At 46.2% G+C, this 26,034-nt stretch overlaps 1 protein-coding gene across 2 annotated transcripts in view; it reads right to left on the minus strand.

The window, feature by feature from the left end:
- Positions 1-26,034, minus strand: part of LOC139371291 (E3 ubiquitin-protein ligase PDZRN3-B-like) — a 130,739-nt gene that overhangs the window by 24,335 nt on the left and 80,370 nt on the right. Inside the window, exon 1 of one of the 2 annotated variants that reach the window (XM_071111590.1) lies at positions 5,885-5,953. The exons of the other annotated variant lie outside the window; for it this stretch is intronic. Within the exon in view, the coding sequence (XP_070967691.1) occupies positions 5,885-5,953 (69 nt within the window). Of the gene's footprint in view, positions 1-5,884; positions 5,954-26,034 lie in introns of those variants that run through there. 2 annotated transcript variants of the gene reach the window in all.

Below are 26,034 nucleotides of genomic sequence, written 5' to 3' on the forward strand. Positions count from 1 at the left end.
CTGTCCCTGTCTGGGAGCAGTAGGTGTGCGTAAACAGTGAGAAATAGAGAAATAGAGGGAGTGTTGAGGATCAATAAAATCCCAGGGAGCTGTGTGTGTGTGTGTGTGGGTGTGTGTGTGTGTGTGTGTGTGTGTGTGTGTGTGTGTGTGTGTGTGTGTGTGTGGCGTGGTGTGGGCAGTGTGCCAGGCACCCTGATCTAGAGGATCTGTGTGTATTATCAGTAGATGAAACAAGCCTGCTGTCTGATCCCCAATGTATCCCATCCTAGGTCTCCCTGACACAGACCGCCCAGATCTCGGTCTTCAACCACAGCTCCAGCCCCATAGGAGTAATTTAACAGGCATGAGGGCAAACACACACACACACACACACACACACACCCTTTTGAACTCTCTCATAAGGTGGCCCACATGGCACTGTCTGGCACATGCCTACCTGAACTTGGGCATGCATGCAGACAGACAGATGCACGCATGCATGCACTCACACACGGAAAGGCCCCGAGGTCTGATCCACGGATTGTAATAATGGAAAGACCGAAGCCATGTGAAGATACAGTGTAGCAAAAAAGTATTTAGTCAGCCACCAATTGTGCAAGTTCTCCCACTTAAAAAGATGAGAGAGGCCTGTAATTTTCATCATAGGTACACTACAACTATGACAGACAAAATAAGAGAAAAAAATCCAGAAAATCACATTGTAGGATTTTTTATGAATGTATTTGCAAATGATGGTGGAAAATAAGTATTTGGTCAATAACAAAAGTTTCTCAATACTTTGTTATATACCCTTTGTTGGCAATGACAGAGGTCAAATGTTTTCTGTAAGTCTTCACAAGGTTTTCACACACTGTTACTGGTATTTTGGCCCATTCCTCCATGCAGATCTCCTCTAGAGCAGTGATGTTTTGGGGCTGTTGCTGGGCAACACGGACTTTCAACTCCCTCCAAAGATTTTCTATGGGGTTGAGATCTGGAGACTGGCTAGGCCACTCCAGGACCTTGAAATGCTTCTTACGAAGCCACTCCTTCGTTGCCCGGGCGGTGTGTTTGGGATCATTGTCATGCTGAAAGACCCAGCCACGTTTCATCTTCAATGCCCTTGCTGATGGAAGGAGGTTTTCACTCAAAATCTCACAATACATGGCCCCATTCATTCTTTCCTTTACACGGATCAGTCGTCCTGGTCCCTTTGCAGAAAAACAGCCCCAAAGCATGATGTTTCCACCCCCATGCTTCACAGTAGGTATGGTGTTCTTTGGATGCAACTCAGCATTCTTTGTCCTCCAAACATGACAAGTTGAGTTTTTACCAAAAAGTTATATTTTGGTTTCATCTGACCATATGACATTCTCCCAATCTTCTTCTGGATCATCCAAATGCTCTCTAGCAAACTTCAGACGGGCCTGGACATGTACTGGCTTAAGCAGGGGGACACGTCTGGCACTGCAGGATTTGAGTCCCTGGCGGCGTAGTGTGTTACTGATGGTAGGCTTTGTTACTTTGGTCTCAGCTCTCTGCAGGTCATTCACTAGGTTCCCCGTGTGGTTCTGGGATTTTTGCTCACTGTTCTTGTGATCATTTTGACCCCACGGGGTGAGATCTTGCGTGGAGCCCCAGATCGAGGGAGATTATCAGTGGTCTTGCGTTTCCTAATAATTGCTCCCACAGTTGATTTCTTCAAACCAAGCTGCTTACCTATTGCAGATTCAGTCTTCCCAGTCTGGTGCAGGTCTACAATTTTGTTTCTGATGTCCTTTGACAGCTCTTTGGTCTTGGCCATAGTGGAGTTTGGAGTGTGACTGTTTGAGGTTGTGGACAGGTGTCTTTTATACTGATAACAAGTTCAAACAGGTGCCATTAATACAGGTAACGAGTGGAGGACAGAGGAGCCTCTTAAAGAAGAAGTTACAGGTCTGTGACAGCCAGAAATCTTGCTTGTTTGTAGGTGACCAAATACTTATTTTCCACCATAATTTGCAAATAAATTCATAAAAAATCCTACAATGTGATTTTCTGGATTTCTCTCTCATCTTTTTAAGTGGGAGAACATGCACAATTGGTGGCTGACTAAATACTTTTTTGCCCCACTGAATATGCTGGCAGTGAAAAGGCAATGTTTACCCACATCCAACTGACACAGGAGTAGGACAATAAAATAACCACAGTAAAAATGAACATAATGTTCTGAAAATCAATTATTTTAAAGACACGTTGGCAGATTATTGGAAGCCTGAGACCACCCTCCCTGTCACAGTACAGGTCCTGTTCTAACAGGAAGTGACCTCACCTCAACCCCGGCCTGAGGCACACTCCTCAGGACAGTGAGTGAGTGACCAAAATGAATCTGCACAACACAACAATCCCATGGTTTATAAGCCACTATCCTGCTGCCACTTACGCAACAAGCCAGACGGTTTTACAGTGCAAGGAAGGTTAATCGAATTGCTAATATTTTCCTTTACTGGTAATGTCACATTGAGATGATGCTTAATCTTTTATCCAGCAGAGTGGCCCGGGGAAACCAAGGCTGACAACATCCTTCTTTATTTATTTTGTGTATCATTCAAGTCAAGGTGCATCAATACAAAAAGATGTATCAAGTTGAAAGGCATGTAAGCATTCTCTGTGTGATCGGGGAGGAAAGAAGGGAGGGAAGGTTGCTGATGGGCTAGTCTGAGGTTAGCTCCCACTGATGAATAGGGTTGGATGTGAAACACGGAGCAGCTGAGCGGCTTTGTCTGCTCTGCCTGGCTCAGTCTGGTCAGGTGGCTCTCCCTCCAGGTAGGAGTAATGGGCAAGACGGAGGGAAGGAGGGAGCCAAAAGACAAACAGTAGGACTCCACCAGCTAACAGCCTGCTAACAGCCAGCGAACAGCCAGCGAACAGCCAACGAACAGCCAACGAACAGCCAGCGAACAGCCAACGAACAGCCAGCGAACAGCCAGCTAACAGCCAGCTAACAGCCAGCTAACAGCCAGCTAACAGCCTGCCAATCAACAGTAATCGACAGGGAGAATGACAGCCTGGCTGTGTCTGGAGATGGAGAGGAACAAAGAAACTCGCTGCCTCCCTCTAGTACCATCTTCTTGCTGTCATGTTTTTTTGTAGGGGGCTGGTGGGTGAAAACATGAAATGGAGAAGAAGATGGGGTTGTCTGGTCCCTATCACATCAGCTGTTTGATTGACCCAAACCCAGAATCCATTTACCATCACACAAACATACCCCTTCCTTACCAGAGTCCTCCAGTCAGGGCAAAACCTTTTAGTCATTTTGAACCAGACCTGCAATGATCAAAGCAGGGTGATTTGCAGACACAATACTGAGACAGGGCCAGGGCTGTCATCTCTCACTAATGGGAACAGAACAGCTTCTTAGGGAACAATAAGGGAAATCCACACAGAGCTTGCTCATTAACTTCACTTAAATAGCCACCATGCAGCCTGCCACACAGCAGCACCCTGCTCACTAAATGGGTATGTAATATGCTGACAACACTCAGCTGGTGCCCTTCAAGGAAGAACAGAGACAAAAACCCAAAGCTAGAAAACATTACTGGGGTTCTGCTCATAAAACTAAAGCCCAGTCTGTCAGAGTGAGACACTTGGAGCTAAAGCCTTGTCTGCTGACAAAATCTGTTGTTGTGTTCTTATTAACTCATTGGTAGTGCATACCTGCTTTAAGATTAATATACACTCTTAGACAAAAAGGTGCTATCTAGAGCCTAAAAGGGTTCTTCGGCTGTCCCCATAGAAAAACCCTTTGAAGAACCATTTTTGGTTCCAGGTAGAACCCTTTCGAGTTTCATGTGGAACCCTTTACACATAGGGTTCTACATGGAACCCAAAAGAGTTCTACCTGGAAATAAAAAGGGATCTACCTGGAACCAAAATGGTTCTCCGTTTGGGACAGATTGGGGACAGAAGAACCCTTTTGGAAACCTTTTTTCTACGAGTGTAATAATCATATTGTATAGTGAAGAAGAGAATGAAGAAGTATGTGTACACTAGAGGGAATGGTCATGTTTGATCTGAATAACCCCCTTCTGGCCACAAAGGAAACTACACATCGGTGTATCATTCCCATCATAAGATTTTTTTTTAAAGAAAAAAAAAAGAAAAAAAGATAGAGTCAGCAATGAAGGACTATCTACATTTTATAAATGAAGCTATGTTCTCCCTGCCAGACATAATTTTATTAGGCATAGCAGCAGCAGCAGCAGCTAACGTACAAGCTTGTTCCTATTAGGTTAATCTGAGGACAGAGGGGATGTAGACTGACTGGACCTTGAAGAGCCATATGGTTCCCCACTCTACCATTCTCTTTTATTCCTGGTTCCACACTCTACCATTCTATTTTATTCCTGGTACCCCACTCTACCATTCTCTTTTATTCCTGGTACCCCACTCTACCATTCTCTTTTATTCATGGTCTTCGTGACCAGAGCACAAGTCCCAGGCTGTACAATGTCCAAGTGATCTTCTTCAACGTTGGTATTACAGTATACTGGAACAGAAGTAACTACCTTTCATAAAAAACAGGAATGTGTACTTGATGGCTAGTAATACATTTATTTTCTGAAGGCTATATCTTCTCCATACAAATCAAGGGTGCTTTTTTTCACCTCAGAACAGCCTCAGTTTGTCAGGGCATGGACTCTACAAGGTGTCAAAAGCGTTCCACAGGGATGCTGAACCATGTTGACTCCAATACTTTCCACAGTTGTGTCAAGTTGGCTGGATGTCCTTTGGGTGGTGGACCATTGTTGACACACAGTAAACTGTTGAGCATGAAAAACCCAGCAGCGTTGCAGTTCTTGACACAAACCTGTGCGCCTGGCACCTACTATCATACCCCGTTCAAAGGCACTTCAATCGTTTGTCTTCCCCATTCATCCTCTGAATGGCACACGCACACAATCCATGTCTCATTTGTCTCAAGACTTAAAAATCCTTCTATAACCTGTCTCCTTCCCTCCTCTACACTCCCCTACACTCCCCTCCCCTCCCCTCCACTCCCCTACATCTACACTGATTGAAGTGGATTTAACATGTGACATCAATAAGGGATCATATCTTTCACCTGGTCAGTCTATCATGGAAAGAGGTGTTCTTAATGTTTTGTAATACTCAGTGTACCTAAACATAGGGACAAGGGATGATTCATTCCTCATTGATAAATTAACTTTGTTCAATACAACAAACAATTGTTTACATTAATCAAATACCTATACAACACTTCTGGTCTATTATCATAGTGAAACATCTGCAGTCTAAGCACTTTAGTGTTAAACACATTTTAAACGGAAGTGAACTAGGGGTTAAAGTCAGAAGTGGCTGAGTCGGGAGTCAGTTGACAATGAGGTGGGTTATGATCAGCACACACTAACAGACACCTTCAGAGAGCTGTCAGCTCTCCCTCAGTCCTCCTTTATCAAGACCTCCTCACCACTGCTCCGTGACCTCGCGCCCAGAGTTCACACGACTGCAACACCAGTGGGGATCCGGCTTGCCAGCCAGGCAGCCACAACAACACTCTACTACACTCTACTATACTCCAACCCTGTCACTCAATCTGCCCTAGCCAGACTGGCATCAAACCAACAGAGAGGCCAATGCAAAGAAAAAACACCAAACTACAACACAAAGCCAACACATCTACAACCTCTACAACCACATCAAACTGAAAAGGAATCCCAGCTAGTGAATAAATCAGTACTTACAAGACGTATGACCATGAATCACCACATTCAACACATTAACATTGCAGTAGACAACAAAACATCTGTAGAACCTCTACACTTTGAGTTGACATCAGCAGTGATTCAACAGCCCTGAAAGTTCAGCCGTTCAGAAGAGGGCAGAAGTAGCTTGGTTACATTACCTGGCAGACTTCATAGAGTAGTTTGTATTGCTCCTCAGGCTTCTGCAGGGTACAGAGGCTGCATCCCATGGTGGAGGAATCTCACCATACAGTCTTGCTCTCCAGTCAGCCAGGCAAGTTGTCTCTCTCTCTGGGCTGCTGGCTCACATGGAGCTGCTGACCAGGCTGCTCCGTCTCGCAAACTCACCCAGGAAATAGGATGAAAGGATTTACATGAAGGCTGTGCAGCCAGTCATGCACGCGTGTCCTGAGTGTGTCTGAGTAGGAGTAAGCACGCTCTACTCTCAGTCTGTCTCTCACTAACTCACTCCCTCCCTCACTCTGAGCCAGCGCCTCTCCTCAGCCCAAATACACCCCCTCATGCATATTAAGCAGCCGCTCATTGAATAATCATGAGGGACTGTCCCAATATGATGAGGTGAGCTAACCGCAGACTATGCTAGTGGAAGTTTTATTAATGAACAATAATTACGCCTATTGTGCTGGGGACAAAATGAGTGACATGGAGGCTTTTTGTAGTCACTGCAAACAAACATGATTTCCTTTTATGGGGGCAAGGAGATCTTGTCAGTCTTAATTATTCCAGGAATTTCATTTGAATGGTTTAGCATTGTGACAATGAGCCCAGTCCCATGTGCACGGAGCCACATAAAGTCATCCATCTCCAATGTCGATTTAGACACAAAGTCCACAGAAATGCTCTATAGCTTTTTCACAAAAGAGGTTGACATAAAACAAAGGAGTAGAGGGAATTGTACATGTTTCATGCCCCGGGTACAACAAAGGAGTAGAGGGAATTGTACATGTTTCATGCCCCGGGTTCAATTTAGGTTTTTTTTCACCATGACCTTTGTCACATTCTTTCTCAGGAAAAGCCAAACTATTCGTTCTCCTATTGGGTGGGTAGACGGACAAACAAAAAAAACAAATCAAATGTTTAAGCCTCCTAAAACATAGAGGGAAGCTTCAGCCAATGGAGCCACTGATGGTTAGTGACATGCCATTCTCTGCATCCTCGGTGGTGTCGCAACGCTAAGTCAAAGGCTGCCCTTTCCAGCACCTGAGCTGACAATGGCTACGGCTCCAGTGTGCCAGATCTGGCATGGGTCTTGGTACACTCTCCGGTGCCATGCAGCCATCCAAACTGTAATGCCAATTAGGGTTTGATAGAGGGGCGCCGGGTGGCCCTGCTTATTACGATAAGGGGTGGCAGTGCCCTCCCAGAAACAGAGTGCCACTGTCGTACCCTCTGCCTCTGCTCCACTCACGCAGTTAGTGACACATCGGTCCGTCAAGGCTGATGTCACTTGGCAGTCAGTGATCAGCAAGGTCTATGTTGGGGAGTCCTGGGAGAAGGGCAACCCGCCGCTCACGTCAGTACACTGGCAAAGGTTAATGACCTATTGAGGCCAATTATGTAATGAAATGACGGATTGTGTGATAAGTGCAGGTAGCCTAGTGTTTAAGAGCGTTGGGCCAGTAACTGCAAGGTTGCTGGTTTGAATCCCCAAGCTGTCTGGGTAAAACATTTGTCGATGTGCACTTGAGCAAGGCACTTAACCCAATAAAAGAAGAAAAAATTAAATACATTTATCTTTCATCTCTCTGTGTTTCATAAGTTTCCATTTCGGCAACATTAAAGAGAAGAGGATGGCATTGATATTTCTCTACAAGTCGAGAAACACACACACACACACACACACACACACACACACACACACACACACACACACACACACACACACACACACACACACACACACACACACACACACACACACACAGAAATCAGTACCATGGACAGACACATAACATTTAGCTTACATTGATTGGACTAAATTGTTTTTGGAATCGTTTAGTTGTCACTGTGTCACTAAGCAGAGATGATTTGATGATGTTGAAATGGTCCGGAACTAGTGGAGCCAACTCCTATTTTCTTTGCGATTTGCAGTAACTCTCCGCTGTCCGAAATCAATGGTTGTTTTAGTAGTCCAAAAATGTCGGAAACATTAACTTGATTGACCATGTTTTCGTAACATGCAATTTGCTATGTGGACTCCACCGGACAGAGGTTGCTCTACGGTTTGGTGATGAAACAAAGCTGTGGTTATATTTATTCTGCCACTGTGGCTTCTTATTGTCTCAGCCTTAGGTCTATATAACACGGTGTGAAGGCATATGAACTAACAGGTTATAGATCAAACAACACAATTATCACAACACATAGGTTGTAATTATGGCTTTTCCTGGCTTGGCTTCCCCAGTGAGTTGAACCACACACCGCTACTAGCTCCTACAGGGTCGTCATTCCTGCGTCTGTCAAATGTGGGGGTTATCACAAAAGGACATTATTTCAGACACTGGTAAACAGTGCCCCAGCCCATATCCCATGTCCTCTCTTTCACAGAGCATGCTGGGTTGTATTCATACCGGTCTACATCACATGGCTGGCGTGGTGGCTGGTGTTGATAGTGGTACATGAGCACTGTGCAGGGTGTTTCCGCAGGCCAGATGTTTCCATCAATCCCTATCCGTCTGTCAGCATTTCTCAGTGCTCCCTCATTTTCGAGCTGCAGCCTTCTTCGTTCCCTTAGGACACCTCAAAGAAAACATACATTATTACGCTGATGTCCGGGAGGGCACTCGCCTGTGCCACGGCGGTGTGGGAGCAACAATCCGCCTCAGTCTGGAGGTATTCGTGGCGGAGGTGAGAAAAGTTTGAGGCTCTGGTGGCCGGTAGAGAGGCTGCCCGGAAGTTACTCCAGCTTCGGCAGGACTCCCTCAGTGTGGCAGACAATGCGGTGGATTTCCGCACGCTAGCAGCAGAGGGTGCCTGGAACCCGGAAGCGCTGTTCGGCACGTTCCTGTACGGCTTATCGGAGGAAGGACGAGCTTGCAGCCCGGGAACTACAAACGGAACTCGACTCACTCATCACTTTAACCATCCGGATCGATGGTCGGCTACAGGAACGTAGGAGGGAGAAGAGGTCTGATTACGGTCCCAATCGCTCACTCAAGGATCCCACCTTGCATCTGATGAACTCCGGAAGTCCCCAGCGTTTTTGTCCCCGTGAGGAACCTAGCTTACCGTGTTCCTCCAAGAGCCTCAGAAGACTGCTGATTTGCCTCTTCCTGAGCTAATGCAACTCGGCAGGGCTAGGCTGTCTCCAGCCGAACACGTACGCAGACAACACTCAGAGTTGTCTGTATTGCAGTGCTGCCGGTCATTATGTGTCTACCTGTTCCGTCAAGAGACCTGGGTGGTCTTAAGGATAATTTCGCATCTCCCCCTACTCACCCCCCTCTCCATGCCACCCTGCTGTGGGGCAACTAGTCCAAGTCTTTCCAGATACTCATCGACTCGGGGGCCGATATGAGTCTTATGGACGTTACCATGGCATCCGAGCTGGGCATCCCCACTCAGCCCCTCTCCATTCCCATGGATGTTAGAGCGCTGGACGGGCTCTCTATAGGCCTGGTCACCCACCATATCACCTCCATCAACCTACGAGTGTCGGGGAACCACAGTGAGACAATGCAATTTCTGCTAATTGAGTCTATGCAGGTTCCTGTGGTGTTGGGATTCTTTTGGCTCCAGCGACACAATCCCTCGATTGATTGGACTACTGGTGCCATCGTGGGCTGGAGCCCGTTCTGCCACGCTCAATGCCTAAAATCAGCTCTGCCTGCCCTGGGACGTCTTCCTGGGGGCTTGGAAATTATTGCCCCGAACCTCTCTGCCATTCCCTCAGAGTACCAGGACCTCTGGGAGGGGTTCATTAAGGCCCGGGATACTTTGCTTCCGCGACACCGACCAGTACCCAAGGATGTTAAGCCGGATGCGTTGGCACGCCACTATAGCCCCGCGGCTACACCATCGGAGGCCGAGATCTTTCCCCCTGCTCCAAAATCATTAGCCCCTCTGCTGTTTGTCCTCTGTTGCCCCGTACCCTATACTTCCTACTTGTTATGTGTCTTGATGTAAATTCATGTCTCACAGCCCTTTGTCTCCTGTCTCAGCTCCTGCTTTCCCTAGTCACTCTTTTTCTCGCTCTTCTGGTTTTGACCTTTGCCTGTCCTGACTCTTAGCCCGCCTGCCTGACCACTCTGCCTGCCCCTGACCCTGAGTCTGCCTGCCTTTGCCCCTGCCAGCTGTGACCTGTCGTTTGCCTGCTCCTGTTGTAATAAACATTGTTACTTCAACACAGTCTGCACTTGAGTCTTACCTGAAACGTCATACTGTCACTGCATTAATCAAATGACCAATTCATTTCTAGTTGATGTGACAACAGTATATCATCGCCCTCCCCCACCACTTCAAACATTTTGGGGTGTAAACAGACTTCAAACAGCAGCTTGATCTATGGGCTCTGGAGACAAGGAGTCCAACAGCAAGTCCCAGTCATTAGTGACAGACAGAGACACAGTCTCCTGCCTCTACACAGGACCCAGTAACAAGTAGGACCAAGAGGTAATAATGTCATGTGTGTCACTGTAAACATCGGGGGGTTTGGCTAGAGGAAGGGACAGGGGTTATCATGTCCCTCCCTCATTGGCTAGGGGGTCCTTTGAAAGTGTGGGTCTCCTGTGCTGTGTAGCTCCCTGCTTGACTGGGTCATTTATATTCATGGTGTCTCTGTAGTGCCGCTCTGTAGCACTCTGCTCTGTAAGGGTCCCGCTGGGGCCAGTTTAACAGTTGTGTTTTTAACTACAGCAACAGAGGTGCGGTGCGACACTCACTGACTGGGTCTGGCTCAGAGTCACTCTCTGTCTTCCACACACTTTCTCATTATCTGTCTCTCTCTTACTCTTTCTTTGTTAGACAAGTTCTCAGGATACATTTGGATTGAAGAGACCAGAAATCACATACGTGTGTGCAGTATTATTTCCATGATTGTGTGTCCTTCCTCAGCCTATAAACTATTGAACAAAGTTTGACAATGTCTCCATTCTACTATGATCCACTCGGATAGAGGTGGCATGTATTTACAAGTGTGCAGTTGACACCTGCTCAACCCCCGCTCAGCTCAGACTAATTGAGGATTTACTGTGAGTGCACCAGTGTTAACAGGGTCAGTCTCAGTGCTGATCTGTGGTGCAGTTTAAACCGTGCCTTTACTGCCTGTCTGACTGCAGGGCAGAGCAGCATCTCTGTAGATCTACCAGGGTCTCTTCACCGTGCCACTGAGTTAAGTGAAGATGACCTCGGCATTTCAGAACGCCAAGCTGGAAAATGTCAAGCTATCAGTCTTCCTATCTATCGGACGATTCGCCTGGGCAAAATAAGTTGTGTGAATGTCTTCCAACCTGGATATGGTTTTTATGACCTGAGAAGATCAGAGAGAAACAGGGGGGTTAGCAGAATGTTGAGAATGATCTGGGGTTGTGACGACGTGGAAACATGTGAAGAAGGAAAGAGGGGGTTTAGCAGAATGTTGAGAACGATCTGAGGTAGTGACGACGTGGAAACATGTGAAGAAGGAAAACAGGAAACGATGACTGACAGAGATAAGAGTCCAGTCCTTCTCACAGTTCATAATGCTCTGTCCAGACACCAGCAGAGGTGGTGGGAGGGGTGGAGTAGAGACATCTATATAAATAAACAGGAAACGATGACTGACAGTGATAAGAGTCCAGTCCTTCTCACACTCCATAATGCTCTGTCCAGACACCAGCAGAGGTGGTGGGAGGGGTGGAGTAGAGACATCTATATAAATAAATAGAAGTCTCTGGTTCCTTCCATGGCTGATATATTCCGTGTAACCTCCCCTCCCTGCAGACATGCTAGGCCAGGCTGAGACTAGGCTGTGGAAGTAGAAAGGAGAGAGGAGTGGTCATAATCTCACAGGCTCCCACAGTGGTGTGGCCGGGTAGAGATTCAGTGGCGTCTCCCCTGAGTTGACTTTGGACCTGGGCTACACCTATCATCTCCTTAATCTGTAGACAATATGAGGGATGGAGGACCCACTCCGTTCAGCACTGGCTTTATGAATAATGGAGACAGCAGGTGAACAGGTGTGAGAAAGAGGGACAGAGAAGAAGAAGAAAAAGAAGAACAAGAACAAGGAGGAGGAAGAGCGAGAGAGAGAGAGAGCGGGGAGAGAGAGAGAGGGAGGGAGAGGGGGAGAGAGAGAGGGAGCGGGGAGAGAGAGAGGGAGGGAGAGGGGGAGAGAGAGAGAGAGAGCGGGGAGAGAGAGAGGGAGGGAGGGAGAGGGGGAGAGAGAGAGAGGGAGGGAGAGGGGAGAGAGGGGGGGAGAGAGTGAAGGAGAGAGGGGAGAGAAAGAGAGAGAGGGGGAGAGAGAGAGAGGGGGGAGAGAAAGAGAGAGAGGGGGAGAGAGAGAGAGGGGGAGAGAAAGAGAGAGGGAGAGAAAGAGAGAGAGATAGAGAAAGAGAGGGAGGAAGAGAGATGGTGGGTGAAAGAGGAGAGTGAGGAAGAGTAAGCAGAGGGTGTACTTTAATGAGTTCCCCTCCCTTAAGCCTTGCCGCTGGGGCCTGTGTGTGTGAGAGTGTGTGTATGTGTGTCCACCCCTAGAACAATAGTCTGTGCATAATTTAACAGACAGCTGTCAGCTCCACGTTGCTGTTGACTGTGATCCACAGATCCTCCACCAACAGAGACAGGTACCAGGGGAATCACAGTCCCCACAACCTTTTAATTTGGAGGGGAGAGCAACTAATAATGTCTGCCCCTGCTGTACAGTATGGTCATTTACTTGGCTTGGGAGAAAACCATGCAGAGGATCACTGTCTCAATCACTAGATATGCCTTAACAAAGATATTCTGAATGTATAAATAGGTTCCTTTCAGAGAATAAATAAACTACGCTGTAATGTGACAAAGCAGAATAGATGTTATTTAGATTCCTTCCTACTCTTAGAGGAGTTGGAAAACAAAACATCAGATTGCATTTAAATCTCATTTCCTCTCCATCTCCCCACATCACTGTATGTCTTTCATCATGTACTGCATTCAGCTGGGGCTACCTCTACCTCGACCTGTCTATATTTGCCATCTTGTGGGATATGGGAAAACTAAACAAAGTCACTACAAAAGCACACAACCACATGCCATATCTGGTAAGAAAATATCACTCACTGCCAAACAGCAAAACAACAGATCCAACACAGAGTTTGTTAGCTTTTAAAAAATAAACAGTGTTCACACACTGGAGATTTCAGGGCTCCATGCTGCTTCTAATGGAGTGATTTGGATATAAGCTGCTGTCTGTCAGAGAGAGAGAGATAGCGAGTGACAGAGATAGTGAGCGACAGCGAGGGGGAGAGAGAGCGAGCGAGAGCTGGGTGTTCACACAGGGATTTGAATGTAAATAAATTGGTTCTGTGATGACAGAGAGTGACTGAGTCTGAGGTAATGGATTCTCCCTGGCCAGGGGGCTGAGAGATCCAATATGTCTCCAGCCATGGCAGGACTCCAACCCTCCAATGCAGGACCTCTGGTCCCAGCAAAATTAACGGCCATAATAGGGCCACTAAAATCACCACCTAACCTTTGCTACAAATAAAAAGGCTGCCGATTGCCTCCAGCAAGGTATCATAAAACACTATTTACAGCTAATTATCCAAATGCCACGACATTCCTCCTGAAGGTAACTCATGCCGCTTGTCAACACAGTTATTAGGCAGAATATTAAAGGAGTTCATATTTCATCCCTGTCGCATCTCTCCTGTTCTGAGAGCAGAGCTACAGAGCTACAGCTAGGTGGGCAGTGGGGCACCCTCCATCCTCCATGCCCTGGGTGTTCACCAGGGACTCTGACAGGCATCACCTTACCCCACACACACTGAGCTCTCTCTCTCTCTCTCTCTCTCTCTCTCTCTCTCGCTCTCTCTCTCTCTCTCTCTCTCTCTCTCTCTCAGTTCTGACCTGGACACTGGCTCCTGTCACCAGCTCATTCACAGACCCATCAACACTCCTGGCTGAGTCTGTGTGTTTCTAGCCAAGGTTGTGGACTGGACAGAGCTCAATTTGTTGGGCATGGAGTGAGACAGGACCACTGTGGGATTGAATCAGTAGGTCTGTGTTGCAGGTGGTCTGTCTCTGGGGCTGTGGGTGGAGAGATATTGGACAGGTCCATGTTCAGGAGTCCATCCTGAGTGAGGGGTTACTCATTGACAGGTGAGTAACTGACATGAGAATGATATCACAGACTTCTATACTAGGACAGAGACCTACTGTAGGCCCACGACCAACAAGTCAACCATGATGAATGAGGATCACTGCCGAAGGAGTAAAGAAACAATATTTCTCTATGTGCAAAGCTGACCGTCTGTGTTACTTCACAAGATTTAATGATATTGAAACATCTTAACTGGGCTAACTCAAAGACTGAGACACTCAGTAAATCTTTACATTAACAACCCCTCTCCCCGTTAGTCACTCAGCCAGCAGACAGGCAGTGACCTCTGTGTGGCCAAGCGAGAACTAGAGGGGGAATTCCCAGCCTCCCTGTTATTTTTGCCGAGTCACTGAGCAGTTTTAAAGTGAGGTAGATGTCCCATCTCTTAAGATCGGTCATGCCTGACATCCAGACACATTGGACTACACTATAAATGATAACTAAAGTAAATTTATGCAGGCTGAACCCTCCACCGCTCACCGATAAGTAACTAAACATACACTTACACACAGTTTCTGCTTGGTCTTTAAAGACAATTCTAGTTGTTAGATTGTCTTGCAGAACTGGATTCAGGAACAACATCTGATACCAGATGGAACATTTGAAGGCAGAGAAGTTCATCCTAAATCTTGTCATCTTCAGAACAATCATACAGTACATGTAGAGAAAAGTCATTGTTTTATTCTCTGTAGTTTTCCCTGTGATAGGACAGTTGTATTGAGTAAAGTACACTACATGACCAAAAGTATGTGGACACTCATGGACAGTAATATGGAGATGGTTCCCCCCTTTGCAGCTATAACAGTTTCCACTCTTCTGGGAAGGCTTTCCACTAGATGTTGGAACATTGCCACGGGGACTTGATTCAATTCAGTCACAAGCGCATTAGTGAGGTCAGGCACTGATGTTGGGCGATTAGGCCTGGCTCGCAGTCGGATTTCCAATTCATCCAAAACGTGTTCGATGGGGTTACGGTCAGGGCACTGTGCAGGCCAGTTATGTTCTTCCGTACCAATCTCAACAAACCATTTCAGTATGGCCCTCGCTTTGTGCACAGGGGCATTGGCATTCAGAAACAGGAAAGAACCTTCCCCAAACTGTTGCCACAAAGTTGGAAGCACATAATCTGATTTCCTTTCACTGGAACTAAGGGGCCTAGTCCAAACCATGAAAAACAGCCCCAGACCATTATTCCTCCTCCACCAAACTTTACAGTTGGCACTATGCATTCTCCTGGCATCCACCAAACACAGATTTTTCTGTCTGCCTGTCAGACGATGAAGCGTGATTCATCACTTCAGAGAACGAGTTTCCACTGCTCCAGAGTCCAATGTCGGCTAGCTTTAAACCACTCCAGCCAACGCTTGGCAATGCGCATGGTGATCTTAGGCTTGTGTGCGGCTGCTCAGCCATGGAAATCCATTTCCTAAAGCTCCCGACGAACAGTTATTGTGCTGACGTTGCTTCCAGAGGCAGTTTGGAACTCAGTAGTGAGTGTTGCAACCGAGGACAGGTGATTTTTATGCGTTACACGCTTCAGCACTCGGCGGCCCCATTTTGTGAGCTTGTGTGGCCTACCACTTCACGGCTGAGCCGTTGTTGCTCCAAGAAATTTCCACTTCACAATAACAACACTTACAATTGACCAGGGCAGCTCTAGCAGGGCAGAAATTTGATGAACTGACTTGTTGGAAAAGGTGGCATCCTATGACGTTGCCACGTGGAAAGTCACTGAGCTCTTCAGTAAGGCCATTCTACTGCCAATGTTTGTCTATGAAGATTGCATGGTTGTGTGCTCAATTTTATACACCTGTCAATAACGGGTGTGGCTGAAATAGGCGAATCCACTCATTTGAAAGGGTGTCCACATACTTTGTATACAGTGGGGAGAACAATTATTTGATACACTGACGATTTTGCCATTCGTTCGGATGCCGAGCAGTTGCCATACCAGGCGGTGATGCAACTGGTCAGGATGATCTCGATGGTGCAACTGTAGAACCTTTTGAGTATCTGGGGACCCATGCCAAATCTTTTCAGTCTCCTGAGGGGGAAAAGGTGTTGTCGTGCCCTCTTCACGACTTTCTTGGTGTGTTTGGACCATGATAGTTTGTTGGTGATGTGGACACTAAGGAAGTTGAAACTCTCGACCCGCTTCAATGCGGCCCCATCGATGTGAATGGTGGCGTGGTCTGCCCTCCTTATTCTGTAGTCCATGATCATCTCCTTTGTCTTACTCATGTTTAGGGAGAGGTTGTTTCCTGGCACCACACTGCCAGGTCTCTGACCTCCTTCCTAAAGGCGGTCTCATCGTTGTCGGTGATCAGGCCTACCAGCATTCTGTCGTAAGCAAACTTAAATGATGGTGTTGGACTAGTGCTTGGCCACGCAGTCGTGGGTGACAGGGAGTACAGGAGGGGACTAAGCACGTTCCCCTGAGGGGCCCCGTGTTGAGGATCAGCATGGCAGATGTGTCGTTGCCTACCCTTACCAGCTGGGGGCGGCCCATCAGGAAGACCAGGATCCAGTTGCAGAGGGAGGTGTTTAGTTCCAGGGTCCTTAGCTTAGTGATGAGCTTTGCGGGCACTATGGTGTTGTGATAATATGGTGGAAGAGTGGAGCCCAGGGACATACAGTAACAGACTGGTCCATCTAATCCAGTCCCCCCCTGTCCCTGTCCCTGACAGTCTCTCTCGGCCCTGCCCTGACATCTGTTCAAAACAATGCTAACCTCGTTAGGCCGATAAGTGAATTTAATAAGCAACTCCCAGAGTATCAAAGTACAGTTTATCACAACTCCACTTCCTCCCTCTCCCTCTGATCCCCAGATAACAGAAAGGTTACTGCTTTTAAAGGAGATCGACTAAATTAAATTGTGACAGATGTCATAATTGAATACCTTGAATACCTTTTCGCTAACAGTGTAGGCTAATGCGTTCAGTTTGTCAAATTGTGACGACTCAACTTTTAATGCATGTTAATGTTTGTATACAACCATTAATGTATGCAACTACTATGTGGGGGTCTTTATAATCAATGATAAAAGCTCCTTATGAATGTTAAGAGGAAACAGGTGAATGCTTGTCATTTTCCTGTTAATTTCCCACATACCAGTATGAATCTTTATGCTTCAACAACATTTTCAGCAGAAAGAATTTGTCATGTTAGAAGCATTTTTGCTGTGTGTCTTTCAGTGTTTCGCATAATGAATGTCCATTAGCTGGTTGTGTTCTATCGAGAGTAAAAATGGGATGAATCAAGCAGAAACGGTGTTTGAGTCAATACAAGATACTGATTGAAACCATTTCATTTCCAAGCCTCTGTATCTCTGTGAGCAATTCACTTCAGGTTGGGGATGGGAGAATTGCCATGAAGTGCAGGTTTCCCCTTTCAGATCCGGTACGCTTCCATGAGCCCATTGTTATTAGTACAACTGTAATTCCCTAAGTATTATTTCCTCCACAGACCCTTAGAGAGAATTATGTTTGATTGAAAATAATACATCCCACAAATGTAGCCTCTGCTTTCTCCTGCTCTCTCCAAATGGATAGGGGAAAATAGATGTCTGGTTTTAAAATGCCTGGCCCTATAATTTTCCTCCAATTCCGACTTCATTTTGCACTGAAGTGCTCAGCAAATGCTGTCATTACAGAACGCAATGGTATGGCACAGTGAAAAGGACCTGTGTCCATTAAATGGAAAGATGAGGGAAGGGTCTTGTACACCTTTTCCATTTACAAAGATAAGAGAGAAAGAGGGATAGGGGGAGAGAAACAGAAGGAGAGATGGGGGCGTAAGAAGGGGAAAGGGAGCGAGACAGAGAACCCTGTTTATAATGAGGTGACAGTGATTTTGGAGGAGAACGAAGAGCGAGCAGGGGGATGGTTTGACCTATGACCCTCAGATCCCTTGTTGCATATGATAGGTCCTAGATCAGAGGCAATATTAAGGTCATCAACGGAGTAATGAGCGTGATGTATTGTTGTCTCTACCTTCTTGCCTTTGAGCTGTTGTCTATTCCCAATAATGTTTGTACCATGTTTTGTGCTGCTACCATGTTGTGTTGCTACCATGTTGATGTCATGTAGTGTTTCTACCATGCTGTGTTGTCATGTGTTGCTGCCATGCTGTCGTCGTCGTCTTAGGTCTCTTCTTTATGTAGTGTTGTGTGTTTGGTCCTATATTTCTATTTTTAACCCCAGACCCGTTCCCTGTCTCCACAGGAGGCCTTTTGCCTTTAGATAGGCTGTCATTGTAAATTAGAATTTGTTTTTAACTGACTTGCCAAGTTAAAGGTAAAGAGGTTAAATAAAAATAAATAAATAAAATGAGAGTTGATATTCTCGTGTACCCGCAGAAAAAACATTATGCACCCCACTCTCTCTACCCCCTGTGTGTGTGTGTGTTGGTGCGTGCGTGTCTAATTCAATGTTATAGTAATCACAGCCTTTCTCTTCCCTGTGGCAGTGGGTCACTTTCGGTGGGACTTTGTGGTTCATTCACTGGTGCTCTACACACCTCATGTGTAACAGGGTCATCATAACATAAATTTGCCATTGCAGACAGACAGAGGAGTGTGGAATACTGCCCTAGGATAGCTTCCTCCCTCTACAATGACTTTTACTAGGACAAATGCTTTTCAATAGGTTTGGGATGGAGTTCTACCATATAATATGGCTGGAATGAGACATTTGAGACAAAAAAGTTAAGATAACAAATCTGAGACCGACCTGGGGTTACTGAGAGTTGAAGATCAAGGCATAAGAGAGTTTATGTGAGGGCACTGTAAACGCTTTCCCCAAGTGATCACTGACTGTCCTCTGACCCAAAGCAGAGAGGGGCTGGGTGTAAGTATTCTCCTATATCCCAACTGACCACTATCGGCCTTTATATTATAGACCCACCATGAGGTTAAGTTCTGCCTGCACAAACTGGTTTGAACACAACTTCATTTCTTGTCAGAGAACGGCATCGTCCCTCCAGTCACCTAAAAGCCTGGTTCCATCCAGAGCTGCAATATGTAACTTTCTGGGTGACCTGACCAAATTCACATAGAAATGTGAGTTATAGATGTAATTCTCATCGAAACCAAGTCTTAGCATTGATATACAGTGCCTTGCGAAAGTATTCGGCCCCCTTGAACTTTGCGACCTTTTGCCACATTTCAGGCTTCAAACATAAAGATATAAAACTGTATTTTTTTGTGAAGAATCAACAACAAGTGGGACACAATCATGAAGTGGAACGACATTTATTGGATATTTCAAACTTTTTTAACAAATCAAAAACTGAAAAATTGGGCGTGCAAAATTATTCAGCCCCCTTAAGTTAATACTTTGTAGCGCCACCTTTTACTGCGATTACAGCTGTAAGTCGCTTGGGGTATGTCTCTATCAGTTTTGCACATCGAGAGACTGACATTTTTTCCCATTCCTCCTTGCAAAACAGCTCGAGCTCAGTGAGGTTGGATGGAGAGCATTTGTGAACAGCTGTTTTCAGTTCTTTCCACAGATTCTCGGTTGGATTCAGGTCTGGACTTTGACTTGGCCATTCTAACACCTGGATATGTTTATTTTTGAACCATTCCATTGTAGATTTTGCTTTATGTTTTGGATCATTGTCTTGTTGGAAGACAAATCTCCATCCCAGTCTCAGGTCTTTTGCAGACTCAATCAGGTTTTCTTCCAGAATGGTCCTGTATTTGGCTCCATCCATCTTCCCATCAATTTTAACCATCTTCCCTGTCCCTGCTGAAGAAAAGCAGGCCCAAACCATGATGCTGCCACCACCATGTTTGACAGTGGGGATGGTGTGTTCAGCTGTGTTGCTTTTACGCCAAACATAACGTTTTGCATTGTTGCCAAAAAGTTCAATTTTGGTTTCATCTGACCAGAGCACCTTCTTCCACATGTTTGGTGTGTCTCCCAGGTGGCTTGTGGCAAACTTTAAACAACACTTTTTATGGATATCTTTAAGAAATGGCTTTCTTCTTGCCACTCTTCCATAAAGGCCAGATTTGTGCAATATACGACTGATTGTTGTCCTATGGACCTCCCACCTCAGCTGTAGATCTCTGCAGTTCATCCAGAGTGATCATGGGCCTCTTGGCTGCATCTCTGATCAGTCTTCTCCTTGTATGAGCTGAAAGTTTAGAGGGACGGCCAGATCTTGGTAGATTTGCAGTGGTCTGATACTCCTTCCATTTCAATATTATCGCTTGCACAGTGCTCCTTGGGATGTTTAAAGCTTGGGAAATCTTTTTGTATCCAAATCCGGCTTTAAACTTCTTCACAACAGTATCTCGGACCTGCCTGGTGTGTTCCTTGTTCTTCATGATGCTCTCTGCGCTTTTAACGGACCTCTGAGATTATCACAGTGCAGGTGCATTTATACGGAGACTTGATTACACACAGGTGGATTGTATTTATCATCATTAGTCATTTAGGTCAACATTGGATCATTCAGAGATCCTCACTGAACTTCTGGAGAGAGTTTGCTGCACTGAAAGTAAAGGGGCTGAATAATTTTACACGCCCAATTTTTCAGTTTTTGATTTGTTAAAAAAGTTTGAAATATCCAATAAATGTCGTTCCACTTCATGATTGTGTCCCAGTTGTTGTTGATTCTTCACAAAAAAAAAACAGTTTTATATCTTTAAGTTTGAAGCCTGAAATGTGGCAAAAGGTCGCAAAGTTCAAGGGGGCCGAATACTTTCGCAAGGCACTGTATGTTCTATGAGCACTATTTCTATGCTTTACGTTCATAAGTTTCGTTTTTGCGTCGGTGTTGTACACAAGCTTCAAACAGCTGAATATACAATATTTTTGGTTATGGAAAATATATTTCACAGCGGTTTAGGTGGTAAGTGATTCTCTACATTGCTTGATTTCTGCATATTGCACCTTTGAAACCTACAAAAGTACCACTTGAGCCCTGTATTCAGCATGCCATGATATTAACTTTCATTGGCTCGTTTCACTGACTGACTGTCTGTGCTGGTGGAGTCATGTTCGATGGATCACATCCTCCATTTTCCACCCTCCTTATTGCCACACGTTGTCAATTACTCCCTGAGCACACAAAGACAGACAAGGCCATCGCCTGTTCCGCCCCATCATTGTCCCGGGAAGGGTGAGTGACAGGGGAGCATCTGCTCCTCTCTCCGGGAGTTCAGGGCAGAGAATGGTTACTTTGTACCTGCCATTCAAGCTGTGGTCTGTGACACAGAGGTCATGTGGGCTCATGGTGGGGTATCCCTGGGATAGGGTGAGGTGAGGGGATCCAGGCCAGCAGGTTACCCCAACCCAGCCTCAGAACAATGACACCTCCAGCAGCTGGCTCCTTGGGACACAACAGTAGAATGTTTGGTTGGACAACTCCATGGAGTTTTAAAGATGGCTTGAGGTGCTACAGTGCTGCCCATAAAATCACAGACTCTGCCATCAACAGCCAGCTACTGTACATCACAACAAAACTTATACTATAGGTGGAAAAAAAAATCCAAATGAAACACTTTCCTCCAAAAGGAGATGTTCTTTGGAAGTATTTCTGAATACAGGAGGGGTTAATACAGGAGGTTGAACGGTTGAATAAACAACAGAAGCTTGGCTTGGTGTTCTGTGAAGGGTCATATAGGCTACTCCATCCCCATCTGTCTCCCTCATAGCAGGAGCAGCACACTACCTAGCCCTCTCCATCTGTCCTCCCACACTCTCCATCAGTCCTCCAACCCTCTCCATCAGTTCTCCCACACTCTCCATCAGTCCTCCATCAGTCCTCTCACCCCCTCCATCAGTCCTCTCAGCCTGCCCATCAGTCCTCTCACTCTCTCCATCAGTCCTCCCACCCCCTCCATCAGTCCTCTCACCCTCTCCATCAGTCCTCTCACTCTCTCCACCAGTCCTCTCACCCTCTCCATCAGTCCTCTCACTCTCTCCATCAGTCCTCTCCTTATCTTTCACAGTCAGCTACCGCTAGCTCATTCACACTGACTCCAACTCATGTGAAAAGCCAATGGACTTGCTCTGCTGTTGAAAAATATCAATGTTTTCTGATCAATGTTAAAAGTGAGGCTCTATTACAGTATGTGCCAATCACAGCTCAGTGAGCTGGCGGGTGAGTGACTGGCTGTAGACAGCAGGCCCAATGGGGTCACAGAGCCTGACCCGTCAGAACGATCACTGGCCAAGATAACAGTAATGAAAGTACACAGTTCAACTACAGGATCACCTAGGAATTCACAGACCACCGTTGAAAGCTCTAGGCTCGGATTTACTATCTAAGAGATCATAGGTAAATGTGAATTATAGATACTCGAGTATGAGAACCAGTGCTATGTCTATAAAGTTCCCACTGTGTTGTGGGTAGGGCCTTGCATTTTTCCTGACCACACAACTGCCCAGGAGTCGTATTTGTGAATTCATAGTTAATGTATGTGTGATCTGGACGTGGTTTTCTGTGTTGAGTATTGAGGTTATTTCCTTCAGAAGTCCAGAGTGAAGAGTGGGTACTTGTCGTTCCCCACCCCTGCCTCCCTAAACCCACACCCTCTCTTTCTCCCTGCAGGGATTTGTGATCCCAGTGGGGTGTCATCAGTCATCCTGAGGGACTCTGGGCTGTCTGGGCTAATTGAGTTGCCCAGGATGACAAAGCCTCTCATTACTGCCAGGCCTCTCTCCTTTGATGCTGCTGTTGCTGCTCCTTCATGCTCCACCAGACACTGGGCCCTAATGAGGCAAACAGGTGAGCACAGAAAACCATGAACAAACCTCGCCATAACTCAACATGTCTACTCCGCTGCAGCATAGAGATGACAAAGTGAATGGATTCGAATCTTCCTTTTGGAAGAAGAGTAGTCTCAGAGCCTAGTTGCCAGAACTGTGTTTGCTCTGATCAACTCTGCAGACATTCATTTTCAGGCCGCTCAAACATGACAGAGTTGGCCAAAGCTCCAACAGATCTGGCAACAAGGCAAGGACGGCAATGGGAAAGGGCCAGTTTTATTAGGTGCTCATGGTGCGCCACACAGCCACAATAGCTGACCTCCTTCTCACACTCAAGCAAAGAGTTTTCCTGTTAGACACAGCTTCCTGTGAGTGTCTCTGTGCTTCTGTGTAGATGTAGACAAGACCAGGACCGAGAGACAGACAATTATTTATTTTTTAAAATGTATTTTACCTTTATTTAACTAGGCAAGTCAGTTAAGAACAAATTCTTATTTTCAATGACGGCCTAAGAACAGTTGGTTAACTGCCTGTTCAGGGGCAGAACAACAGATTTTTACCTTGTCGGCTCAGGGATTTGATCTCGAAACCTTTCGGTTACTAGTCCAACACTCTAACCACTAGGCTACCTGCCGTCCCTATGATGCTAATGTACCCTGCATGGCAGGAACAGGGACAGTCGCCTAGGAAACATGAGCTGTTTTTGTCACTATGGCAAATTGGATCCCAAAAGTGTTCCGGGGCTCTTGTGAAGGGGATGATGGTCCATTGAAGATCATGCTGTCCTTGTGTTTTTTGTCTCTTCCATTCTCAGAGATAAGTGCATATGAAGACAGGGAGGGCAGACACAGGGGCATACAGAGACTGAAGGAGGACAGACACAAGGACATACAGAGACTGAAGGAGGACAGACACAAGGGCATACAGAGACTGAAGGAGGACAGACACAAGGGCATACAGAGACTGAAGGAGGACAGACACAAGGGCATACAGAGACTGAAGGAGGGCAGATACAAGGACATACGGAGACTGAAGGAGGACAGACACAAGGGCATACGGAGACTGAAGGAGGGCAGACAGAGACTGAAGGAGGACAGACACAAGGGCATACAGAGACTGAAGGAGGACAGACACAAGGGCATACAGAGACTGAAGGAGGACAAACACAAGGGCATACAGAGACTGAAGGAGGGCAGACACAAGGACATACAGAGACTGAAGGAGGACAGACACAAGGGCATACAGAGACTGAAGGAGGACAGACACAAGGGCATACAGAGACTGAAGGAGGACAGACACAAGGGCATACAGAGACTGAAGGAGGACAGACAGAGACTGTAGGAGGACAGACACAAGGGCATACAGAGACTGAAGGAGGACAGACAGAGACTGAAGGAGGACAGACACAAGGGCATACAGAGACTGAAGGAGGACAGACACAAGGGCATACAGAGACTGAAGTAGGACAGACAAGGACATACAGAGACTGAAGGAGGACAGACACAAGGGCATACAGAGACTGAAGGAGGGCAGATACCGGTAAAAACCTTGTTTGGGAACCTAGTACTCTTAAAAGATTGTTTAATTATCAATACCGGAGTCAGCTCATTCATAATAAACTGTACTCTGTCTATAAGAAATAGGCAGAGAGGGCCATGGCCAGTGTAGAGCGCACAGCAGTGGTTGCTTCTCAACTAGCCCAACCGCTCTGCTCTACTATTAGTTAGTTATCTGGATACGCCATCCACCCACCCATCTATCCAGTGGGCTCTAAAGCAGCTATTGATGTGTTACTGAATGTAAGGGCTCAGGTGAAGTAGAGCTTTTGATCTCTGAATGCTCTCACTCTGCTTATTAGATTATCAGTTCAAATGGGCTCTGAGGACTGGGGGATAGAGATGGGTCAACTCCTGCAGGAAGGGTGCCGTGCTGTGGCACTGGAGCCACTCAGCAAACATCAGGGCACAGATGAACTCCTGATTACGTCACAAATCTTTCTCCCTCTCCCCAAAATACACACGTACTGTATATACACCAACTGTCACACAAACCAATACACACTTCGATATCCCCGAACTTTGAGAATCGGAAGCCAATAGGCAACTGCACTCAAAGATGGCAGAAGTTTTTGGTCTGCCTCAAGAGACTGATAGCCAACACTTAAACATACACACATCTTCATCCACCCAAACAAGTATGCTGACACACACACATACACACACACACACTTTTACATTTGAGTAATTTAGCAGACGCTCTTATCCAGAGGGACTTACAGTAGTGAGTGCATACACTTTTATATTTGTTTGTACTGCCCTCCCCCCACACACACGGGGAATCACAAACATACACATTTAAACCTTGAAGGTGAAAAAGGCTATTGAGAATTCATATATGCCTTTCTGTTAAAAGCCCAGACTGTCATACTATCCAGGTTTGTGCCCCAAAAATGTGAGCTTCTACTTCGAAAAATCCACCTCTCCGGAAACAAGTCTCTCACCATTGCCGCTTGTTATAGACCCCCTTCAGCCCCCAGCTGTGCCCTGGAAACCATATGTGAATTGATTGCCCCCCATCTATCTTCAGAGTTCGTACTGTTAGCTGACCTAAACTGGTACATGCTTAACATCCCGGCCATCCTTCAATCTAAACTAGATGTCCTCAATCTAACACAAATTATCAATGAACCTACCAGGTACAACCCCAAATCTGTAAACATGGGCACCCTCATAGATACCATCCTGACTAACCTGCCCTCTAAATACACCTCTGCTGTCTTCAACCAGGATCTCAGCGATCACTGCCTCATTGCCTGCGTCCATAATGGGTCTGCGCTCAAACAACCACCCCTCATCGCTGTTAAATGCTCCCTAAAACACTTCAGCGAGCAGGCCTTTCTAATTGACCTAGCCCGGGTATACTGGAAGGATATTGACCTCATCCCGTCAGTAGAGGATGCCTTGTTATTCTTTAAAAGTGCTTTCCTCACCATCTTAAATAAGCATGCCCCATTCAAAAATTTTAGAACCAGGAACAAATATAGCCCTTGGTTTACTCCAGACCTGACTGCCTTTGACCAGCACAAAAACATTGTGTGGCATTCTGCAATAGCATCGAATATTCCCCGTGATAAGCAACTTTTCAGGGAAGTTAGGAACAAATATACACAGGCAGTTAGGAAAGCAAAGGCTAGCTTTTTCAAACAGAAATTTGCAACCTCTAGCACAAACTCCAAAAGGTTCTGGGACACTGTAAAGTCCATGGAGAATAAGAACACCTCCCATCTGCC

Source organism: Oncorhynchus clarkii, chromosome 17, assembly GCF_045791955.1.
Source record: "Oncorhynchus clarkii lewisi isolate Uvic-CL-2024 chromosome 17, UVic_Ocla_1.0, whole genome shotgun sequence".
Classification (NCBI taxonomy): Eukaryota; Metazoa; Chordata; class Actinopteri; order Salmoniformes; family Salmonidae; genus Oncorhynchus; species Oncorhynchus clarkii.